Source organism: Odontesthes bonariensis, chromosome 14, assembly GCF_027942865.1.
Source record: "Odontesthes bonariensis isolate fOdoBon6 chromosome 14, fOdoBon6.hap1, whole genome shotgun sequence".
Classification (NCBI taxonomy): domain Eukaryota; kingdom Metazoa; phylum Chordata; class Actinopteri; order Atheriniformes; family Atherinopsidae; genus Odontesthes; species Odontesthes bonariensis.
The window spans coordinates 36614889-36634965 of record NC_134519.1 but is presented as its reverse complement, the minus strand read 5'-3'; the positions used below and the strand labels follow the sequence as shown (position 1 = coordinate 36634965).

The window sequence follows — 20077 nt, the reverse complement described above, 5'->3', positions numbered from 1 at the left end:
CTGGACTGGTAAGTGGAGGCTCAGAGTCTCCGTGAATGCAGGACCTGTAAAAGAAATAAAGTGAAATAAACTAAACAGTAAAAAGCATTTATTTCAAGTTACAGTCTACACTTTAGACACATTGATAATGGCTTAAATCTAACCAGGAATGTACGCCTTGCATTCACACATAAGTACCCTAGCCAACCCAGAACTGGTTTGTTCACTTTGCAGCCCCCAACACCCAACACAATAACCTGCTACAGTATGTGTCGTTGGGCTAAAATCTAATGACAACTAAATACCTAAACATAAGCTTTAGCATACATCAAAACATTGGAAACGTTTGTGTACATTGAACGTCTCGTTAATCTAGTGTTTACAAAACAAGTCGCAGTTAATTACGTTGTCATTTTGGTCAAGAAGTGTCTAAATGCAATGTAATTACAACACACTAAAATGCATGACAAGAACCTTACCTTTGCCAGTACAACGCTGTTATCATCACCAGAGCCACCTGGAGGCTTGTAGATGGCCAAGTCCTGCACCCAGCCACAGCAGAAAGTCTCGTACGATTCCAAAGATTTATGACTTTTAAACTCCTGCATAGTGTAGTAACTTACACCAAAGACAAGATAATTGACTATGTCCATATATGTGCACGGAGGTAACTGGTCCAGGTCTCTGTGCCATTCTGCTGCAGGGAGCTCGTAAGGATCAATATTTTGGATGCTGGACAGTTTCTCCAAATACCGCTGCTTTGCGCTTGTAATAAGCTTGTCCCTGCAAGGTCCCTTTTCTTTCGCCTTATCTCTCTGCATTGCTTTGCTTTCTTTCTTTCTTTTGTATTCGTCTCTGCCCTGCCGAAATGACAAATGCGGGAGGATATCCGTTAAGTTAATGGCGTTGCCCCTGGCAACCAATAGATTCTTCTGCCAACATGGCCGACCGGCCGACCGGAGTCACGTGACTCCTCATTCTCAATAAGTCTGTTAATAATTTGGATGCAAATTGCTGGTTGGGCGATATCCTAGCCTTAATTGGATGAGGGGCAGGGTACACCCTGGACAGTTCCAGTTTCTCAGACGATTAATTTACTTACTCTCTCACTCACTAATTTATTCATTCATTCAATGTTGGCTGTTACCACATTCTATAGTAGTTTAGTGGTAAAAATAATTTATTTTACCACACAAGTGCCATGTTCTGAAGCTTACACGCCGAAGCATAGGTTGGAGGTAATGCACACATCGGCTATCAACCACTGTTAAGAAATAGTAGAAGAAGAAGACGAAGGCAACGAGCAGCAGCCGAGGAGCTGCCGAACAGCAGCCGAGCAGCAGCCGAGGAGCAGCCGAGCAGCAGCCGAGGAGCAGCCGAGCAGCAGCCGAGGAGCAGCCGAGCAGCAGCCGAGCAGCTGCCGAGGAGCTGCCGAGGAGCTGCCGAGGAGCTGCAGCCGAGCAGCAGCAGGTACTGGGCGGAGCTGTAAGGAGGAAGTAGCTCCACAGCATCCCGAGGCCGTCTGAAGTTGAATTGTCGTTCTTTTTTTTGGAAGACATGCATTTTTTTAATCGTCACGTTTATGTTATTAGTGCCTGAGGTAAGAATATTTTTCGTTTTTTTTTTTTATAGTGAGCTTATTTAACTGGCGTCGAGTTTGTGTTAGCCTTTTCCGTGGTTAGCTTAGCATTATTGCAAATGATTAAATGATCGAGCTTGGAATTTATATGAATTTATAAGTAAGTACTTTAAGGAATCCGTGTGTATATTCCGCGCTGTAAAAACGTTGGCTGACACAGTCCTGTCTGTGCTGACGTTAAGGTGCTGGAGCCACGGACGACATTAAAGAGTGTAAAACATAGCAGGTGGAGTTTAGCATTCTACTGCGCACAGTTTAGCTGCACTGATGTGTTAGGAGAGGAATAAGAGCCATTTCATAAACAGACAGTTTATAAAGCGTTTTCCAATGTTAAAGAGGTATGTGTGAGGTCCACCTGACATATATTGCTGTTGTCAGTCCCTTGTATCTTTATTCAGTTGCACCGATTTAGTTCAATTAGCTGCTGTAAGTAAATGTTGACTAGAACAGGGGCGATTTTAGGATCTGGTCTTTAGGGGTGCCCAGCCCCCAGTGCTCACAGGCACATTATTTCTCACTAATTGAGGCAAACTAGTACATTTATAAATTTTGGAGCCGTATTAGTTTTGCTTTGAGTAGTGTTTTCCCCCACAACATTCAATTTTGACCTCTTCATTTCAAGAGACTGTGGCTCGACAGGGATAACAGAGAGCCTGAGACAAATATTGAAGATAACTCAACATTTAATTTGGGAGTAAAGAGTTAAAACAAAAACAAATGCTAGAAAATAAATAAAATGGTCACTAACATAATGCATCCTTGAGCAAAAAGAATGTGTTTTTGCATAATATAATATTTAAAAAATGTGCTGAGCCAGGGGTTGCCGAGCTATCTCACGGTGGTGCCTTGCACCACTAAAAGTACCCTAGCCTCGCCCCTGGACTAGAATATTTCTTGTTTCCCAACTTCTTTATTCATTGTTGGTGTGTAAAAACAACAAAAAAAGGAGTGTTTGCATGCAGCCTTAGGACACATTTGATACAAGTGAGCACAGCAATGGAGGAGACGAGTCGCGAGGCAGTTGCCACTGCAGTGCAGCGTGTGGCCGGGATGCTGCAGAGGTCGGACCAGCTTGACAAAGTGGAACAATACAGACGCAGAGAGGCCCGCAAAAAGGCCTCAGTGGAGGCCAGGCTCAAGGTAAGAGAAGTTCACTTCACACTCTCATTATTCAGGCTGCTATTTTGCAACAGCTGTGTTGTCAGGTCTCTTTAAATACCTACCATCCACATTCTCAACATAATCAATCAAAAAAAGTACTTTATTGCAGCTACAAAGTACTGCTAAGAAGGCGAGCCAGCAAATGAATTGAGTTATTCACCTTTATCTGTCTTATGATACCTGATGTTGTGCAGGCGGCCATTCAGTCCCAGTTAGATGGTGTTCGCACAGGTCTGACCCAGCTGCACAGTGCGTTACTGGATGTTAAAGACATCCAGAGCTCACTGGCTGATGTGAGTAAAGACTGGAGGCAGAGCATCAACACAATAGAGAACCTAAAAGATGTCAAGGATGCTGTAGTTCAGCACAGCCAGCTGGCCTCTGCTGTGGAAAACCTCAAAAATATTTTCTCTGGTAAGTTTAGTTCGAACCATCCCTAACATGTCAGTGGGTGTGCCCATTACTGTCAGTCTAGTTGTACTGAAAGAACTATAAAAGTTAGTTATTTTGCTCCGTTTGTCTCCAGTTCCAGAGATAGTGGTGGAGACACAGCAGCTGATCGAGCAGGCAGAGCTGTTGCAGGCCCACAGGAAGCTGATGGAGCTGGAGTGTTCGCGGGATGACCTCATGTACGAGCAATACCGCATGGACAGCAAGAACACCAGCGACATGAACCTCATCTCAATCTACTTTGAAGATGTAAGTTTAACAGATTTGAGTCAAAAGAGAGTTTTCAAACATGACCGGGAAGGATCAGAATGTGACACATCAGTGTAATTAAATCACTCCTCTCCAAAACTGATCTGATACTAGAGTTTTCTGATAATAATTTCTTTGCACTCATCTCTTAAACAGTGTATTCTATAACAACAGAAAGAAACAGACATTTACTCTGGCACAGCCTTGTAGGTTTATAACTTGTAAGCCTTTGCTCTTAATTTCCGAGGTCCAAAAAAAAATCAGTGCTTCCATTTGTGCCTGTTGTCTTGTGTGTGTGCTGATGCATTGATAACATGACGGTAAGTGTTAGGGTTGTCAGAAAAAAATCCATACTCGGACACTAATCGAAACTAAGATTTAGTATCTAAAAAGAAATTAATTTGCAACAACATCCATAATGGTTTCTGTGTCTTTGCCACCTGCTGACAGACAGACGCTGTTACTTTCACTTTGCTGCGTTTGCTCATTTTCGCGTCATATTCATGTCCCGACGTCTGCCATTCTGTACATCAACACCGTCCACACACGTTACCAAAAGCCTGCTTCCGTCTCTTTCCCCTTTGCAGCGAATGCATAGCCTGTTTTCTTTTTTTTGATTTAGCCATTACTTAACCAGGTCAGTCCCATTGAGACAATGATCTCTTTGCCAAGGGAAGCTCTTTCCTGTCTTCTCAAACCCCAGCTGGTGGAGGCGGACGGCCACCCTTCCTGGTTCTGGTTCTGCCAGAGGTTTCTTCCTGTTCAAAGGGAGTCGTTTCTCTCCACAGTCGCCTCAGGCACGCTCAGGACGGGAGATTGGACTGAAGACAAGTTTCAGTGCAATCTGTTGGTTTCCTTAGCTCGGAAATTGTTTTTGAATTGGCTCTATATGAATGAATTGGATTCATTTGAAATTAATTATGATTACAATGAATTGAATTCCAATTGGCTTGAATTGGACTTTATTATCTAAGTGCCTTGAGATGATATTTGTTGTAATTTGGCGCTTTATAAATAAATTGAATTGAATATATGGAGAGAAGGACATGGGAGTTGTAAGTAGTTATTTACATAAGAAACAGTTTTGTTTGTCACAGAAACGTTTATACTTGTCAGTTGATGACCGTTATCAACAAAACATGTTAGGGATGTATTTAAGCTCTTATTACTCTACTGCAATGTCACACTGGAACCACATCAACAGTAAAGGCTAGCTTGCCTAGATAGCTTGCCTATAACTACTGAAACAAGTGTTTCCCAACATTACAGCAGTAAACTAAATACACTTTAACTAGACAGGGGAAAGAGAGCCAATCGATGGTGGAAAGCTCCATAGCTGCCAGAAATCTCAGCTCACTGCTATTCTTGAGAGCCTTGTTAAGATCCCAGATGTGGATCCAGAGGCTGATTACATTATCATTGATAGTTCTGCATTGGTCAACAGTCTGCTACCACAAACTTCAAAGACATTTGATGACTATGCAGCAGTGGATGTTTTGCCCATGGTAAAAGCATACTCTGCCAAGTACAAACGGACAGACATTGTATTTGATGTGTACAACTAGTGATGCTCCGATCAGCATTTTTTGGACCGATCACCAAAATCATGATCTGCCCGATTGCTGATCACTGCCGATCACGGAAGGAATCGGACATTTCCATGCCTTTCATCTAGCAGAGAGTGCACCATTTATAGAAATTAAACCGCCAGAGGTAGCTGGGGACATGTAGAACAAAAATCTGGTGGAGTTTGCAGAAAACAATTGTTTTTTTTATTTTCTATTAATATTTTAATCTGCCCATATACATCATCCACTGGGTATGATTTCAGCATCAGCTTATTAAACAATGATGCAGTGAAATGACTTGAAAATCACCACAGAGGTAGCTGGGGACATGTAGAACAAGAATCTGGTGGAGTCGGCAGAGAACATTTTGATTTGGTTCTAAATGAAGTTTTCAAATCTGACTATGCAGAAATGAGTTTGATTCTGAATATGCTTCAATAATTTTGTTCTATCATTTTGTTTTAATCATTAAAAAGAATGTAGTAAAAAAAAAAAACAAGTAATGATGAAGGTGTATGTATTCCAACAAATGAAAAATCAACTTCGATATAGATTTCTGAGTTTACGGGGTGCACTTGAGTGCACCATAAATCCGCTCACACGCTTTACCGTACGACGCGATGTAAACGGGCACTCGATTTTCAAGTGTAGCTAACGCGACCGTGCCTCTCCGAAGCGCAGATGGCGTGACCGCAGTAAGTTTCACATCTTTCTGACACACTGAAGAAATTCCAGACAGGACACGTCATGTTGTCGAGGTGCACTGTAGAGGTTTTGCCTGTTCGGTTCTGTACACACGTCACGTACCACATTAGAAAGTGGTCGCTAATAATTTACGTCACGTGATCGGTTTTTTGATCGGCATATTTTTCCGATCGCCGATCAGGCTATTTTTGGGCATTATCGGCCAATCATGATCGGCAGCCGATCGATCGGAGCATCACTATATACAACCCATCAAGTCTAAAGAGTTAGACGAGGTCAAAGCGAGGACATGGAGTCAGACGCCGGGTAATGAGCACCAGTAAAGTCCTCTCAAATTGGCGCAACTTCCTAAGAGAAAACGACAACAAAACTGGAATCTTCAAATTCTTGGCAGACAAGATAGCTCAGATGTCTGCCACAACCATGATCATTGTGACCAAAGAAGATGGTCCTGGTGAAAATGGCCCCCTGTAGTCACGAGGATATTTGTGCATGCCAGGCAAGCAGTAGAGGAGGGCTGCAAACACATCCTCATCAAAGCCAATGACACTGACATTCTCCACATAGCAGTTGGTGTTCTGCCAACCCTTCAGGAGATTGGGCTTCAGAAACTGTGGGTTGCCTTTGGCCAAGGCCGCAATCTGAGATGGATTCCCATCCATGAACTCTTTTTGTCCACAGGCATTCTCTTCTTCCATGCCTTCACTGGCTGCGATATTGTGTCAGTCTCCCATGGTAAAGGCAAGAAGACTGCATGGCAAACCTGGGATGTTTGTACTGAGGCTTCTGTTTTCAGCAAACTCAGCCAGTACCCACCAACAATACATGATGCTGACATGAAGACATTGGAAAACTTTGTGGTCATGATGCATGACCGATCCCGTACAGCTGATGGTGTTGATGATGCAAGGCTGGACATGTTTGCTCGGAAGCAGAGGCCATACCAAGCCATCCCTCCTACTCGAGCTGCTCTACTCCAACATGTAAAGCGTGCCGCCTACCAGGCAGGATGCATATGGGGTCAATCACTAGAAATGCAGTCCTGCTGGCTGGGGATGGACCAAGAAAGGTGATCTGTGGCAGATCATGTGGACCGATCTCCCCCCTATCGCAGAAAGTTGCCAAGAACTGACTAAATGTGGTTGCACATCTGAATGTCGTGGAAGGTGCAAATGCTGCCGCTTTGGTCTTACTTGCACAGCACTGTGTAGCTGCAGATGTGAAGATTAAGTTCTGTTCCATATGTTAGTTAGAGCACGGTTTAGATTATTATGTATTTTAACACGACTGTTGATCGGAGAATGTTAAGGTTATTCGCATTACAGATGTGAATGTGAAATTTAATAATTGATTCTAAAATGTTCAGGTTATAATTAGTTCTAACATTTTGTTTGTTGTATGCCATGCTGTACAAATGATATGTACAGTAAGCAAAGTTTTCAGCTCCTCATGAGCAAATAATTTGACCTTTTATGTACATTTGTAACGTTTTGCTGGAATAATGTTGTGTTTATGCATATTTTGTACATTTTGTACAGAAAACAAGTGCTCAGTTTAGGGAGGCCATAGCTATGTTACCAACAATGAGCGCAGAGTCTGTTGAAGGACTGCTGGATCATTTCAACGTGAAAATTTTGAATGTAATGGAAGCTGTTGCACCGATAAGAATCAAGAGCACCTTGATCAAACAGAAAACCCCATGGAGAAACACCACTACGGTCACAAACCTGAAAAGAGAATGCAGGAAAGCTGAACGTAAATGGAGGAAAACAAAGCTTCAGATTCACTATGAGCTGTACAAACAAAGCCTCCATAGTTATAACAATGAGCTGTGCAAGGCCAGACAGCTGCATTTATCTGAAATGATTAATAAGAATGTCAACAATTCTCGAACTCTGTTTGCTATGGTTGAAAAACTCACAAATCCTCCTAAACAGTCAAACCCAGACCTCCTCTCCACTGAGAAATGCAACGAATTTGCCAACTTTTTTAGCCAAAAAATCAAAACAATTAGACAAAACAAGAAAACTAATCTGTGTCTAAAACCTAGAAATAACTGATGTTATGTCACAATTTAATATTGTTGATTTAAAAATCCTAGAGGAAACAGTTCGGCATCTGAAATCAACCACTTGCACTCTGGACATAATACCATCCGACTTTTTTTGAAAAATTATTTTTTTCTTTTATGTATTTTTAATGCTTGTTCCACTCCCCGCTGCAATGCTTTTATTTTATGTAAAGGACTTTCAACTGTTTTGTACATGAAATGTGCTATAAAAATACATTTGACTTTGACTTTGGAGGCTGTTGCAGAGCTAGAGGCTGGTAGCCTGGTGGAGGCTAACTTCTTCAGGGCTGGTGGATGATGACTAGATAAGTAGGCCTCACACAGTTCTGAGACAACTGGCATAAATGTATCTCAAAAATAAGACCCAGATATATCAGAGTGGGGAAATCAAAGATGGCTTGCAATGTGTCCCATATTCAAACCTTTGAATGACTGATACTGAATTAAAACATTAAATTCACAGACCTCACAAACAAGGAGTTCAGGTAGCTGCCATCTTGGATTTCCTCATCTGAATTGGCTGTAACGTAAGCACGTTGTATCACACTAAAAAGAATCTGTGCGAAACGTGAGCTTTAAATGGAATTAAACGAGGCTTCGAGGCAGAGGAAATTCCTCGATCATTTTTTGTGATCGAGTTACTCTTCCCTGGTCTGGTTCAACGGGCGTACAGACCACCTACGCTTCCTCCTTCGTCTTTTCACCAACTCCAATAGCAGAATCCTTTCTTCTTCAAGGTCGAGCAACTCCATATCTATCTCCATAGTATCTTGCAGACGCGCCATTGTTTTTTTGACCAGGATCAGTGTGTCAGCGGAATATATACACTCCCCCCACCGAAGTTCTCGCGACTCGCGAGAGTCATGTTATGGTTGCAGAACCATAACATGAAAAGTGGTTCGCGACCAGAGCAAAGCAACACGTCAAGACGATAGACGCAGAACTATAATCTGCCCTTCAGTCCACGGTTAAAAAAAAAAAAAAGCAGATAGAAGCTTGAAAGCAGAATTAAGTATGTTTTAAAGTTATCATGTTTTAAATGCCATGTAAAGCTAAATCAGAAGTACAGTGTTGAATATGAAATCATGGCTACCTTACTCAGTGATTATTTATAAGTAAGCCACTTTCTCTTTCCACACAATAAATGTATCTACGTTTACGGTCGAGGGACATTGGATCAAACTGTAATCTTATGGTAGGTGTCTGACTCGACCAAGCATAAATATATATGTTGTGGGAAATAAAGCTCACTTCAGAGGAGACGATTAACATGAGACTGGAAATCTGTCTTTTTCTTTGTTTATTCAGCCCAGACCCTGTAAGGGAGGGTCTCCAACCTCATCAAAGTGCAATCAATTCAATTTCTTGTATTAATTTTTTTTAGCTTGCTTTATATTGACCCAATGGCCTTGCCAGAGAACATTTCATTAAGTGCTTTTCAATCTGTTTGGGTGCTTCTCCAAGGTCCAAGCGTTATCGGATGAGCTGGCCAAGCAGCTCTGGATGGTACTGCAGAGGTCCATGGTAACAGTTCGTCGTGACCCCACAATGCTGGTGTCAGTAGTTCGTATCATCGAACGGGAGGAAAAGATTGATCGCCGGATGGTTGACCGAAAGAAGCAGAGTGGATTTATCCCACCTGGGCGACCCAAACGTTGGAAGGACAAGATGTTTGAGGTCAGTAAATGTAAATGTATTTTATTTATACAGCCCTTTACAAACCATCATTACGATATACCAAAGTGCTTTACAGTAGATAATAAATAAAAAGAAGAATAAGTAAAAACAAATAAAAGAACAGTGAAAGTAAGGATAGGGATGGGTCCTAGTCATACTTCTTAAACAATCAGATAAAGTATATGAGTTGAGCAATTTGAATAAATGAGCTAATATCTTATGAGGTAGGCTTTTTAAATCTATGTTCACTACATGTAATGTGAAAGCCAGGCTGCACCGTTCACTGTGCGTCATCCAATCCTGATCAACCAACACCTGCTGTGGGACTGTGACCTGACAAAGTTTTCATTTCAAGTTTTTAAGTTTGGCTTCACCATTTAGAATTTCAGTAACTCCATGAATGTATTTTTCTGTTTTAGTTTCCAGAGTTGTATACTACACTTTTACACTAGCCTGATTAACATAGACTTTCAAATCTCTTCGAGATTCTGGTCTGACCAAGACCATAACGAATACGATTCGAAATGGCCTGGTCAACCCGCCTCCCTCGGGTTGCTACTGGTTGTGGCCAGAAAAGGCTGTGCCTAAGCTTAAGCCAATCACACCCCTCTTTCCTCTGACGTATGATTTAGCTACCAGCGGGGCTAACTGGTAGGTCTTACCAAAGCCAGTATCAAGGCGAAATGTCTTTCCTGTCAAGAAATGATTCAAGGGCTGTTCTTTGCTCGATTTTTAACGAGAATCTCCCGTCGAACACTTTCATTACAGCATCTACAGCAGTGTCAAAAGCTTGACGCTGCTCCATGTTGATATTGAATGAAGCGCTTCCGTGTACAATCCATGGGTTGAGTGGCAGTTCACCACGTCACTACCTTGAACACGCCTCTACCCTGGGCCGTTGGCGCTGCTCAAAGTTGATTGCTTCCCGACAAAGTGGGTGGAGTTCCCATTTTTTTGGGAACTCGAATCCACCTGAATGAGCAGTTTGCCTGAGTAAGTGTAGCAGAGCCGAAGGTGTTGCGTCACTGCGAAGGCGAAGCCTGGGTACTTTTACACATCATTTAGCATCTTTGTAACCTGTGAACAGCAGACAACCGAAGTGAACAAAAGACTTCACTGGGATTAATACGTTTAACCTTTTAAAGAAAGATGATCAGCTCATGATAAAGTGCACAAACTCAGTGATCAAAGAAAATAGCGGCCAACAAAAAATACGGGGACCCAGCTCTGTATGCCTCACAGTGAGAAATGAACAGGTGATTCCCACCCATAAGCATGTCACCTGCTATTCCACTACTCGATATGAGCACATAATAAATGATACTATAACCAAAACAAACAAGACAAAAGAATATTAATATCCATTCACCTTAATAACAGAAAAACACCTACTAATTCATTCATACTGTGCTCCTACACATGTAATGTCACAAAAATGAAGCCATTCCTATTCCCATTGGTTACCCACCCTCCATCCCACCATTTAGTACTGGTCTTTTTCCATGACCTGGCACAGTTCGGTGTGGCTCGGCGTGGCTCTTCTGTACTTCATTTCCACTGCAGACAGCATCACCTCCATGCTGGGATCATTTCTTTATCATGGCAGCGTGGCTGCAGCTTTGGTGACACAGAGAGCAGTGCATATGGGTTTGATGTTACACTGATGCAGCAGACACTTTTATTCAAAGCAAGTTAACGTGAGGAGCATGGAGAGTTCAGAGTTGTTACCAAACTGATACACTTTCAGGTTAGAAGAAGGTCCCATGGGGATACAGCGGCATCACATATGTTCAGCAAACATTTCCCACATGTTTCTTTTATTTTAAAACCACCAGCGACTGAGGAGCGGGTGCCAGAGCCATGTCCCGGGCAGTCTCTGCTGATAGCGAGGTGCTTGCATCAGGCACCATTCATCTGTTTTCACACAGTATGCACATGTGCAGCCGTGTCCTAGTGGTTAGGGAGGTGGACTTAAGATCAGAGGGTTGCAAGTTCAAATCCCGCCATTACCTCTCCCTACACCTCTATCCATGGCTGAAGTGCCCTTGAGCGAGGCACCTAACCCCACATTGCTCTAGGGGCTGTAACCAATACCCTGTATCTAAATAGCTGTAAGTCGCTTTGGATAAAAAGCGTCAGCTAAGTGTAATGTAATGTAATGTAACATGTGACAATTACAGTGTGCAGTAAGTCCACCTTAAAAGAAATGGCAAGTTTCTGACATGTTGAATGTCTCTGCCTGTGCAAGGCGACGTAGTGCAGAGGTATGTACCTAAAACAATAACCATAGCTGGAGACCGTATTGATGGGAAGGCAGTTAAAATAGGTAGAAGTAAGTAGTAGTGTGTGCTTTATGTTTAAGGGTGCTCTGACTTGGCACCAATGGTTGTTGGTTGATGCTCCTAATTTTATCCTATGTGTAGCTGTTATGTGTTTTCAGCTGTTAAGGCTTTCCATCCAGGTCAGTTCTGTCTCTCTCTCTCACACACACACACACACACACACACACACACACACACCCACACACACACACACACACAGACAAACGTGTGCAGGTAGATAATAAAATCAAAAAACCTTGTGCTCACCTGATAATGTCAGCAGCAAACACCAACTTTATTGTGACTTCATTTAAGATGACCTCAATCCAGGTGTTCTCATCAGTTCAAGCGACGTTTCCAAAGGAGTGTTAATCCTTTATATGATGGGCAGACTTTACGGCTTTGTGGTTGGACTTCTGGCCTCCACAACAGCAAAATCAAATGGAAAGAATGAGTAGGCCACATGGAAAAGCTCCGATTTTATTCCCTCAGTAAAATGTATTGTAAACTTGTGTCACGGTGGGTGGTGATGCTAAGCGTTGACAATAGGACACGGATGCAGATTTCCCAAAACAAAGTTGATTTATTTCCAAAAGGTCAACATACAGCGCCGCTGAGCCGGATAACAAAACTAATAACTATGAAGAAACAAAACTGGACTGTGGCAAAAGACTAACCTGACTTGACTTTTTTTTTTTTTTTTCAAAAGGGTCTCAAAGATTTTGGAGTCAGACCTGTTACTGATGGTGAACTTGTCTTTAATGTCGGGTGTGTTTCCAGAGCCACTAAAAACAGCTGTAATCAAACCTCTGCTGAAAAAGGACAATCTTGACAAGACACAAATGAACAACTACATGCCTTTCTCAAATCTCCAATTTTTAAGTAAGATCATTGAAAAAGTGTTTTTTCAACAGCTTAATTACTTTTTAACACAAAATAACTGCTATGACACCTTCCAGTCAGGTTTTAGACAGCACCACAGCACTGAGACTGCTCTGACAAAGTGTTAAATGACATATGTCTGAATACAGACGGTGGAAAAATGTCAGTCTTAGTCTTACTGGATCTCAGTGCTGCATTTGATACAGTTGACCACAATATATTACTGAAACGACTGGAAAACTGGGCAGGTCTTTCCAGAACTGTACTAAACTGGTTCAAAACATACTTAGAGAACAGGAAGTACTTTGTATCAAAAGGTAACTTTACATCTGAGCACACAAGAGTCACATGTGGAGTTCCCCAAGGTTCCATCCTGGGACCTCTTCTGTTTAACATCTACATGCTCCCACTGGCACAGATTATAAAAAACAACAGAATAAACTACCACAGCCATGCAGATGACACGCAGATATGTATTACAATGTCACCAGGAGACCGAGGCCCTGTACAGGCTCTTGGTAAATGCATTGAGGAGATTAATGACTGGATGTGCCACAACTTTCTCCAGCTAAACAAAAACAAAACTGAGGTAATTGTCTTTGGAGCCAAAGAGAAACGATTACAGGTCACCACAGAACTTCAATCTATACACCTAGAAACTACCAACCAGGCCAGAAATCTGGGTGTAGTGATGGACTCAGACCTAAATTTGGAAAAACACATTAAGACAGTAACAAAGTCAGCCTACTATCTAAGAATATATCAAGGTTAAAGGATCTGATGTGTCAGCAGGACCTGGAAAAACTAGTCCATGCATTCATCTTTAGTAGGCTTGATTACTGTAACAGCATCTTTACAGGTCTACCTAAAAAGTCAGTTAGACACCTGCAGCTTATTCAGAACTCTGCTGCTCGAGTCCTCACTAAGACCAAAAAAGTGGACCACATCAGTCCAGCTCTGTGGTCTTTGCACCGGCTGCCTGTCCATCAGAGGATAGACTTTAAAGTTCTGATGCTGGTCTATAAAGCTCTGAATGGTCCAGGACCAGAATACAGTGACATCCTGACCCAGTATGAACCTTCCAGACCCCTCAGGTCATCTGGATCCGGTCTTCTATCAGTTCTCAGAGTCAGAACCAGACATGGAGAAGCTGCATTCAGCTTCTATGCTCCACATGTCTGGAACAAACTCCCAGAAAGCCTCAGATCAGCTGAAACACTCAGTGGATTTAAGTCCAGGTTAAAGACGCACCTATTTTCAGCTGCGTTTGAATAAAGCTCAAAACTTAATCACATTTTAACTACTGATTTTATCTATTGTTCTTATTTCTTTCTTTTTTGTTTAAAATTTAAATCATGCTTTTTATTTCTACTGTTTTAATGTCTCTGTAAAGCACTTTGAATCGCCTTGTAGTTTAATTGTGCTATACAAATAAACTTGCCTTGCCTTACGGTGACGGTGAGAATCTGGCCCTGGTGCATGGGAAACCTGGAAACTAAATACTGAGGGAGTGATAGTTGACTGAGTGTAGCTGAGGGGAACACACAGGTGTTGAGTGAAGGTGATGGCAGGGCAACAGAAACTGTGGGAAAACCTGGCAAAACTAAATAGAAGACCTGGACTAGAAAACTAACAAAATGAAGGCATGAGAGAAAACTAAAACCTGGCAAAACTAAGAACTAAACACTAAAAACATGACAAACTCAGAGACGTGACAACTTGGTGTGTTGACTTTGAATTTCTACGATCTCATTCAGACTTCTGTCTGTCTAAATGATTATCTGTTTTTCATTTTTTTTATTTGGTCAAGTTTTAAATTCTATACACCCTGGGAGGAAGCCCAAATTGAAAACTTTGAAGGCTATTTACTGGACTGGACTGTAATTGCAACACTGAGCTGTGTACAAGAAGGGACAGAGCAGATTTGACCTTTTGAGGAAGCAAAGGTCCCTCTGCAACAAAATATTTCATATCATCTCCAAGTGTGTGGTGAAGAGTACAATCTGCTTTCCAGCATCAGAGCCAGAAACTGAACAAACTGATAAAGAACACTCAGTGGATCTTCATGATGAGAAGAACCACTGGACTAATTCAAAATGAGTCCAATTCATACATGCAAAGCCCAATTTCTTTTTGGATTCTGCCAGTTTCAGTCCTCCGGTACACACCACTGCTGAAGTCTTTGATTTGTTTCCGTTGAAGGTGTTGGAGGGGACCGTCAGCACCCGCATTGAGGGTACCCAGTCAGTGACCAGAGAGGCTGATAAAATGTGGCTGGTTCGTCTTCTAGAAATAACAAGGAAATATGTTCTGGATGACCTTGTTGTTGTGAAGAATCTCATGGTGCAGTGCTTCCCCCCACACTACAACACCTTTAACAGGCAAGGGATGCAAACATTACATGAATGATCCATTGCATTTTATCGCTAAATGACGGAACACTTTTCCAGTATCAGGAAGGTTTTTATGACATGTCTCTGTGTTTATGTTGCAGATTTTTTAGCCTCTACCACAATGCTGTTTCCACTCGTGTCAAAGAACTGGCCTCTGAGGACCTGGAGGCTAATGAGATTGTGTCATTACTTACTTGGGTTCTCAATACATATAAGAGGTTTGTCCAGCCATCATCCACTCTCTCTACCAGCTTCATCCTGCTCAGGTTTCCAGACAAAGACCCATAGACTCACTCTTGTGGTCAATTTAGAGTCTCAAATTACCATGACATGAAATGAATTGAGAAATGCTTTATTTATTTTATATTTATGTATATATTGAAACACCAGCCCATGCTCCTTTCATTCACTTAGTGCTTTAGAGGCTTGGAGATACTGATGTTTTTTTTTTTTTTATTTTGTCAAAAAATTTTGGGTGAACCCATAACATGTTATCACATGTCCACTGAATTCATTTTGCACCTGTAGATTGAATTGAATTTTACTTTTATAGTGACAAATTACAACAAATATCATCTCAGGGCACTTAAGATGCAAACCAATTAGAATCCAATTCATTGTAATACAGTCATAATTCAATCAAATCAAATTCATTCAATTTCCTGAGCGTGCCTGAGGCGACTGTGGAGAGAAACGACTCCCTTTGAACAGGAAGAAACCTCTGGCAGAACCAGAACCAGTGTTTCCCACAGATGTGAAGGCAATGTGTGGTGGTGGGTGGTGGGCGGGGGGGGGGGTGCGTGTAAAAAAAATAAAAAGTCTTCAAAATAATTTCTTCGTTAATAATTGGTCACACAAAACTTTATTGTATTAACCCTTAAGAGCCCAGACCCATTTCTACTTAAATGAAAATTAAGGGGGTTATAACACAGACTAAATAGACCACATAGAACCCATTTCAGAATTTTTTTCCAAAATACCACCCTCCACTGTCAGAGATCTGTAATGTGACATATATGTCACATTGGGAGTTAAGAACCTGGATAATTTCTCCATCAAGGAAAATTATGGGGGACGTAAGGATGTGTGACACCTGTGTCACGGTGGGTAACACAGGTGCGGCTTATCTGCAGATATTCACATCTTCATTGTAAACAAATTAATAACATAGCTAATTACACTGGTGGGACTGTTCAGCTCTGTTTCAGACTGATACCTCCGGTTCAGGCTGGTCCTCATCCTCAACACGCACTTCTCTTTTTCAATCGCGGAAAATATTTTTCAATACTCATCTGGATTGAAGCAGCAAACATTCAGTGTAAGAGTTTAAAAAAACTACTTTATTTGATTCACAGCTGCTAGTGTTATGACCTCGACAACCCAACTACATTTTTTTTTTTTTTTACGGCAAACTTGCGACTAGTTAACTTTATAAAGAAGGCGTAATCGCTTGTTTATAAATATATAAATATATATTTTTATAGGACTTTTTAATGTGTGATTTTATAAAGGTGCACGTGATACCAACCTTTGAATTCTTTCGGTTGAGCTAATCTAACGCAACGCTGAAGCTAGCAAGCTTCCACGCTTCCAGGGAAACACGGAGGGGAGGGGCTGTGTGTGTGAGTAGGCTATGCGAGAGAGACGCGAGGGACAGAGAGACGGAGGGAGAGCAGGGAAAGGAAATGCAGCTTAACGAATACGAGTATTTTTTAAATAGCGTTAAAAAAAAATAATAATAACGAAACGCAATATGTGGCGGCCGGTGTTTAATCTGTGGCGCACCGCCACGAATTAGTCTAAGTGTGGGAAACACTGCAGACTCAGGAAGGGTGGCTATCCGCCTCGACCAGCTGGGGTTAGAGAAGACAGAAAAGAGGGGACAACAAACACTGTAACACCATTCAAAGGATATCTCTTGGAACATGGAAACATGAGTTAATGACCACAATAATGTTACATGTACATAATATCATTTGAGAAATTAAACGGGGGAAAAAGAGAGTAAAGTGAGGAAAGGTGTGACAGATGAGGCCCCCCAGCAGTCTGGGCCTATAGCAGCTTAACTATGGGATGTTTCAGGATCACCTGAGCCATCCCTAACTATAAGCTTTATCAAAAAGGAAAGTTTTAAGCCTAGAAAGGGTGTCTGCTTCCTGAAGCCAAACTGGCAGCTGGTTCCACAGAGAGGGGCCTGATAACTGAAGGCTCTGCCTCCCATTCTACTTTTAGAAATTCTGGGAACCTCAAGTAAACCTGCAGTTTGGCAACGAAGTGCTCTGTTAGGAAAATATCTTACAATGAGATCTTTAAGATATGATGGAGCTCGGTCATTAAGAGCTTTATATGTAAGGAGAAGAATCTTAAATTCTATTCTGAATTTAACAGGGGAGCCAATGAAGAGAAGCTAAAACTGGAGAAATATGATCTCTGCTGTTAGTTCTCATCAGAACTCTGGCTGCAGCATTTTGGATCAGCTGAAGCCTTTTCAGAGAATATGTGGGACAGCCCAATAATAAAGAATTACAGTAGTCCAATCTTGAAGTAACAAATGCATGGAGCAGTTTTTCTGCATCACTCTGAGACAAGATGTTCCTGATTTTAACAATATTACAAAGATGAAAGAAGGCAGTCCTAGAAACTTGTTTTATATGCGAGTCAAATGATAAATTCTGGTCAAAAATAACTCCAAGGTTCCTCACTGTAGAACTAGAAACCAAAGAAATACCATCTAGAGTAACTATATAGCTAGACAATCTCTCACTGAATAATGTTACCTAATGGAAGCATGTTTAAAGTGAAAAGAATCGGTCCAAGCACAGAACCCTGGGGAACTCCATGACTTACTCTGGTGTGTGAGGAAGATTCTTCATTTACAAGAACAAACTGAAATCTATCAGATAAATATGACTTAAACCAGCCTAATGCAGTTCCGTTAATCCCAATAACATGTTCAAGTCTGTGTAATAAGATACTGTGATCGACCGTATCAAATGCAGCACTGAGATCCAACAGGACAAGCACAGACACAAGTCCGCTATCAGAGCCTAAGAGGAGATCATTGGTAACTTTCAGCAGTGCAGTTTCTGTGCTATGATGCACTCTGAATCCTGACTGAAACTCTTCAAACAGATTATTTCTGTGTAAGTGATCACAAAGCTGAGCTGCAACTATTTTTTCAAGAACTTTAGACATAAAAGGGAGATTGGATATAGGTCTATAATGAGCTAACACTTCTGAATCAAGAGTAGGTTTTTTAAGTAAAGGTTTAATTACAGCAACCTTAAAAGCCTGAGGTACATATCCTGTCAACAAAGACAGATTGATCAAATCCAATATGGAAGTGTCAATTAAGGGGAAAACCTCCTTGAACAGTCTGGTTGGGATTGGGTCTAAAACACAAGTTGATGGTTTAGAAGAGACTATTTTTGCTTTTAGATCAGAGAGATCAACTAGACAGAAACACGGAAGTGAATAGATAACAAATCTGGGTATCTTTGAATGTTTCAGTGTGGAGATGATGGGCCATCCAGATCTCTCTTCCGAATGTGACATCAATCTGCTGGAGGCTCTGCTGCCGCAGAATGTGGTGGACGACCTGCTCAGCAAATATGTCCAGACTTTTACAGTAAGCAGCACACACAGTGAAAGTAGCACTCATGAATGTCTCATTCAAGTTTTTTACCCTCTTGTCTTTGTTGAATTGTGCGTCCCTGTATTTTAATTGTTGGGTGTTTCCTCATGCAATTGAATTGTTAAGTATATCACTTTAAATGTGTGTGTAGCCACATTTATATTAAAGTCTGCCCCGGGTTTCGCCCGAGGCGTAAATCATTGTCGGATCGCCACTGTATAACAGTAATCAATATTGCATCAGTATAATTTCCCTTTGGGTGATTAATAAAGGGTTTTTAAATTGAATGTGAAAAGCACAAATGTGTTATCATAAAAATGTATTTGTAATGTAACAAACTCGTGTTTTTGGGATATGTATGCAGAAATTGTCTTTGTCTTTTCATGTTTCAGTCCAATATTACAGGCTGGTTACGCAAGGCTCTTGAAACGGATAAGAAGGACTGGCAGAAAGAAACGGAGCCCGAGGCTGACCAGGATGGATACTATCAGACAACACTTCCGGCCATCGTCTTTCAGGTAACACGCATCATTCTGCATTACTCACGGCTCTCAGTGAGAACTGCTGAAGGTGGGGGAAATCGCACACATTGTGCCCATTTAATGCACTATACAAACTTACAATTGAATTTATTTATATTTCAGTTTCCCACTTATTATTATTTTTATAGGGAAGATTATTCTATTGAAGGAATTCTAACCACCGGGCAGTAATTTATCATCCATTTTAAAAATCACCTAAGTATTTTGGAAGTTTGTGTTTCAAAAATATTCTTTTGAATTTAAACTAGTAGCTGTTAACCAATTTCTTAATTATTTAAAAGACTAAAGGGGACTTGTTTGAAGAAACTCGATCAAGCCTGAGGGATATTGCTTACTGCATAAGAAACACGAGAAGTTCGTTAAGTATTCATCAGCTGCCTACTTACTACAGACAACATTAAACAGACAAAACAGATCATCAGTGGCATGGTGTGGCTGTGCATGTTAGGATCAACTCAAATGACTTGGAGAGATTAACGTTGAAGCTGCGTGGCTTCATTAAAAGAAATTTAGTTCAGATATATTAGACTTTATAAGTAGAGGATTCAATTCAAACATATCAGTTATGAGCACTGTGGAGGAACACCACTCAAGTTACACTTGTGTGAGATCAAGAGTCTGGAAACGATCTTCCAATTCAGATTCTGTTTGATTTCATGGAAAGAAATGCCACACCAGTCTGAAGCCCCAGTGTATATTTACTACCACTATTATTTCTTTAAATAATAGATGAGACACAACAAGCCTTTCAAAAGACAAGTGTCTTGTGAGCAGTAGAAAAATGTAGCTTTCAGTGACTCAGTTAT

The 20077-nt window shown here is 41.2% G+C and overlaps 1 protein-coding gene across 2 annotated transcripts in view; it reads left to right on the top strand.

Moving 5' to 3' along the window:
- Positions 1–1431: 1431 nt before the first annotated feature.
- The window catches only part of exoc3 (exocyst complex component 3), a 36615-nt gene continuing 17969 nt past the window's right edge, over positions 1432–20077 (top strand). The window contains exons 1-9 of one of the 2 annotated variants that reach the window (XM_075484211.1): positions 1432–1579; positions 2581–2758; positions 2974–3193; positions 3306–3478; positions 9287–9499; positions 14905–15083; positions 15197–15313; positions 18606–18723; positions 19122–19247. In XM_075484211.1, the coding sequence (XP_075340326.1) occupies positions 2615–2758; positions 2974–3193; positions 3306–3478; positions 9287–9499; positions 14905–15083; positions 15197–15313; positions 18606–18723; positions 19122–19247 (1290 nt within the window). In that variant the 5' untranslated portion in view covers positions 1432–1579; positions 2581–2614. Of the gene's footprint in view, positions 1580–2564; positions 2759–2973; positions 3194–3305; positions 3479–9286; positions 9500–14904; positions 15084–15196; positions 15314–18605; positions 18724–19121; positions 19248–20077 lie in introns of both variants that reach the window. The other variant, XM_075484212.1, reaches the window with a different exon arrangement.